At 49.8% G+C, this 4797-nt stretch overlaps 1 protein-coding gene across 1 annotated transcript; it reads left to right on the top strand.

The window, feature by feature from the left end:
• The first annotated feature begins 339 nt into the window (after nucleotides 1-339).
• On the top strand, nucleotides 340-4009 carry Ghsr (growth hormone secretagogue receptor). Its single transcript, XM_052178787.1, has 2 exons — nucleotides 340-1129; nucleotides 3705-4009. Exons 1-2 carry the CDS (start codon nucleotides 340-342, stop codon nucleotides 4007-4009), a joined length of 1095 nt encoding a protein of 364 aa, XP_052034747.1.
• Nucleotides 4010-4797: the final 788 nt, after the last annotated feature.

Genomic DNA, 4797 nt, shown 5'->3' with positions numbered 1-4797 from the left:
TGGACTGGGAGACCAGGACTGCGGAGAGATGATAGTGGGAAGGGGAGAGAAAAAAGAGGTGAGGGAGGGAGGGGAGGGGGAGGAGATGGGAAGGGAGGGAGGGAGGGAGGGAAGGAAATAGGGAGAGGCGCGCACTGGGTCACTCTCTTCCTTTCGTCACTAATGTCCGCACCCCCATTCCACCTTCTCCCTTCTCCCTGGTCTCTTCTGCAAGCATCCTTCCTGCCGCCGGTGCCCATTTCTCCCTCCGCACCCACCCCACCCCCAGTCTCCCGCCTAAGAGGACCCCCTCGGGGGACCAGATTTCCGCGCGGCTGCTGCGACCCCAAGCCTGGCAACATGTGGAACGCGACGCCCAGCGAGGAGCCCGAGCCCAACGTCACGCTGGAGCTGGACTGGGACGCTGTCCCCAGCAACGACTCACTGTCTGACGAACTGCTGCCGCTGTTCCCCGCGCCGCTGCTGGCGGGCGTCACTGCCACCTGCGTGGCGCTCTTCGTGGTGGGCATCTCGGGCAACCTGCTCACCATGCTGGTGGTGTCCCGCTTCCGCGAGCTGCGCACCACCACCAACCTCTACCTGTCCAGCATGGCCTTCTCCGATCTGCTCATCTTCCTGTGCATGCCACTGGACCTCGTCCGCCTCTGGCAGTACCGGCCCTGGAACTTCGGCGACCTGCTCTGCAAACTCTTCCAGTTTGTCAGCGAGAGCTGCACCTACGCCACGGTCCTCACCATCACCGCGCTGAGCGTCGAGCGCTACTTCGCCATCTGCTTCCCTCTGCGGGCCAAGGTGGTGGTCACCAAAGGCCGCGTGAAGCTCGTCATCCTTGTCATCTGGGCCGTGGCCTTCTGCAGCGCGGGGCCCATCTTCGTGCTGGTGGGCGTGGAGCACGAGAACGGCACGGATCCCCGGGACACCAACGAGTGCCGCGCCACCGAGTTCGCTGTGCGCTCTGGGCTGCTCACGGTGATGGTGTGGGTGTCCAGCGTCTTCTTTTTCCTACCGGTCTTCTGCCTCACTGTGCTCTACAGTCTCATCGGGAGGAAGCTGTGGCGGAGGCGCGGCGACGCGGCGGTGGGCGCCTCGCTCAGGGACCAGAACCACAAGCAGACAGTGAAGATGCTTGGTGAGTCCTGACGCCCGGTGGCTTTTCTCTGCCCTTTGCCAGGGCCTTCTAATTCTGTTTCTGGTCCTCTCCATCTCCTCGGGTCTCTCCAATCTCTGTCTGGCTCTGCCCTTGGTTCTTGGTCTCGCTACTTTCTGTTTTCTTCCTCTGTCTTTTTCTGCCATTCCTTAAAATGAGTACTACTCTGGGAAACTTGGTCCAAGATGGAAATACCTCATCACGGCTTATTGAGGTCCCTAACTGTTAACAGTGAGGTTCAGCTTCCTGCCTCACATAGAATTTGTGGTTATCCAAGTACTATCAAGGTAAGCAGGCAGGCATTGGGTTTAGAAATTGCTCCATGGTAAATCTAACCAAAAACCTGGGTCGCTCTATTAAAGACGATTTGTAGATGTGCTTTGTCTGTTTTCAATGTTGGGGTTTGTTTTCCTGCCCTGCATCTTTCTCAGATAATTACATCCACTCTGTTTATTCTGTGGTTTGGTAAAGGGGAGGGGGTCAATGGTGGGGTCTCCCTTTTCCTCTTTTTGTTTTTGTCTCCCCAGTAGCATAGGCCAGGGTAGGGTGGAGAAGCCATCCTTTACCTCAAACTGTCCTTCCGGAACCTCTGGGTCCAGGGTCAGAGCTGGGCATACCGAATGGTTTCTGCATACACGCTCCTTCCCCAAAGGTGTGTGCTCCGTGTTGTAAAGTCTGAAGGCGGTGCTCATATCCAAGAGGAACCTCTGACCTCACTTTTCAACCATTTCGTGGTTACTGACATTTAGTGCGTGTTAGTTTTTGCAGGATGATTTCTCATTTGCAGTTTTATTGTGCTCAAAGTTCTGCATATCAAATTGATAGAGATTTCCCAGGGATGTCAGATTTTGTCCTCCACGGGACCGTGACCTCCAATGCTCCAGACAGAGGGCTCCCTTGCTGCCATGGTGTGTCAGCTTTCCCTGAGTAACTTAGTCCTAAAGAGAAGTTACGAATAACCTCCAGTTTTTGTAAGTTACTAATGTCCTCACTGGCATCTCAATGCCAGTTCCATTGTCACCTTCCATGAAAATGTGAAGGGGACCATTAAAAGTGCCACAAGGACCAGAACAACATTTTCCTCTCATTTCTGAATTTTCAAAAACAATCTAAAAATTTGAAATTCTCAAAGAAAAAGTATCTTACATGAGTAAACTGAGGCCTCGGGTAATTAATGTCGGCTGACTTAACTGCCCGCCCCTACTTTATTTATGTCTTTTAGAGATGACCTAGACTTCTTTTCCCAGTGGCTACTAATTCCAATTGCACATTCAGTCCTTTTAAAGCTTGCTTTAAAAATCTGGGTTCAGTGGTCCATGAAACATAACAAAGCCCTGTCCTAAATCAGAAAGGAAGAAAATGGAAGACAGGCAAAGAAAAAGCAGGTCCTTTTCCCATTCCCTTACCTACAGAATTGAGTTTATTGAGTCTACACTGTAGCCAATGAATCTGTGTTTCTTCAGCATGCCCACAAGGGACTGGAGAACATCATCCTAAGTGAGGTAACCCAGTCTCAAAAGAACACTCATGGTATGCACTCACTGATAAACGGATATTAGCCCAGAAGCTTGGAATACCCAAGACATAATCCACATATCATGATGTCCAAGAAGAAGGAAGGAGAGGCCCCTGGTTCTGGAAAGGCTCAGTGCAGCAGTATAGGGGAATACCAGGACAGGGAAGTGGGAAGGGGTGGATTGGGGAACAGGGGGAAGGAAGAGGGCTTATGGGAGGGGGGATCCAGGAAAGGGGAAATCACTTGAAATGTAAATAAAAAATATGTTGAATAAAAGAAAGAAAGAAAGAAAGGAAGGAAGGAAGGAAGGAAGGAAGGAAGAAAGGAAGGAAGGAAGGAAGGAAGGAAGGAAGGAAGAAAGAAAGAAAGAAAGAAAGAAAGAAAGAGAAAGAAAGAAAGAAAGAAAGAAAGAAAGAAAGAAAGAAAGAAAGAAAGAAAGAAAGCCCACAAGGGTGCTAGAGCTACTGCTCAGTGTTAGTGTATTTACTGGGCATGCTCGACCCAGGCTGGCTACAGGTTCAATGGTTCGGTCCATTATCAGCAAGGTGGAAGTGTGGCTGCATCCAGGCAGGCGTGGAAGTGCTCCTGGGAACTCTGATCCGCTGCTGTGGTGGAGAGCAGACACCTTGCTTCATTTATATTTGTGTTCTGAGTAATGCAGATAAACGGGGAATAATCGTTAATAAACTGTCTAGTTGAGTCATCATGTCAAGCCAGTCACAAAGTCAAGTAGTTATCACAGAGAAAGACTGGGCAGCTCAGGGAAGATTGTCAGCTGTTGCTCTGATAGTCTCACTGTGTGCTAGAGTGTTAGACCGGTCAGAGGCAGTATTTATGTAAAGAGCATGGTGTCGGGTTTCCCGTGTCAAAGAGTGAGATGTGATGTTTGTCACTGGTCATGCCACTCATGGAGAAAAGAGATCCAGGACTTTAAAATGTGAAGTGATGTGTGTCGTGATTCATTCTCTCTCTCTCTCTCTCTCTCTCTCTCTCTCTCTCTCTCTCTCTCTCTCTCTCTCTCTCCTCTCTCTCTCTCTCCAGCCGTGGTGGTGTTCGCCTTCATCCTCTGCTGGCTGCCCTTCCACGTCGGAAGATACCTGTTTTCCAAGTCCTTCGAGCCTGGCTCTCTGGAGATCGCCCAGATCAGCCAGTACTGCAACCTTGTGTCCTTCGTCCTCTTCTACCTCAGCGCCGCCATCAACCCCATCCTCTACAACATCATGTCCAAGAAGTACCGAGTGGCGGTGTTCAAACTTCTAGGATTCGAATCCTTCTCGCAGAGAAAGCTCTCCACTCTGAAGGACGAGAGTTCCCGGGCCTGGACAAAGTCGAGCATCAACACATGACAGCGCATCGCACCTCTCCGTCACCGCTCATCGCTCCACACCAGAAGCCATAGATAGCCAAGCGGGATTCGGGAAGAGGCAGAACGTCAGTTTGGGGGATTAGAGACAAATGGATCTTGAAACAATTGGGGGTGGGGGAGTAGAGCCAGAGGGGCAGTGTCCGCGCAGAGTGATCTGTTTGTGCGCCCACCAGAGCGCCTTTGGAGCAACTGGCCGGTTTGCAGCTCAGAGGAGAGAGCAGTGCAGTGGGCCACAGCTGTCCTTCTTGGTGTATCACTAAACCCCACTTGCTTTTCTCATCATAATAGAAATGAAATGAGAATCCAAACATCAACTTGAGACATGATCTTTCAAAGCTAGCAGTCTCCACGAAGCTCCATCACATGCACCCCAAAGTACCATAGCATAAGACATATGTGTAATCAATAGGCGGCGATTGATGAGAAATCTCTATCCCTTCCTCAGCATAGTAATGCTGAAATCTAGTGTGTTCCCTACACCCGCAGCCCGCTTGAAATGGGGCAGTTAGTTTCATCAGTAATAGGTTTAATTTGAGCAGGAAAAGTAGATCCAACGGCTTAAATTTCGTGAGCACACTTAAAACTTTCAAGTCACACGCTTTACAGAGTTTTTGTTTGAATTCAGAGTTAATTAAAAAAGCAATTCAGTTCTTCAGTGGTTCTAGGTATATTTCAGGTATTCAATGGATAAATATGGCTTATGATTCTCATACCTGGCAGGTACGCCAGAATACATGCAAAAGAATTATTAATCTCATGTAAAATGTT

Source organism: Apodemus sylvaticus, chromosome 4, assembly GCF_947179515.1.
Source record: "Apodemus sylvaticus chromosome 4, mApoSyl1.1, whole genome shotgun sequence".
NCBI classification, from domain to species: domain Eukaryota; kingdom Metazoa; phylum Chordata; class Mammalia; order Rodentia; family Muridae; genus Apodemus; species Apodemus sylvaticus.
Note: the sequence above shows the minus strand (reverse complement) of the source record. Positions and strands in the feature narration are given on the sequence as shown.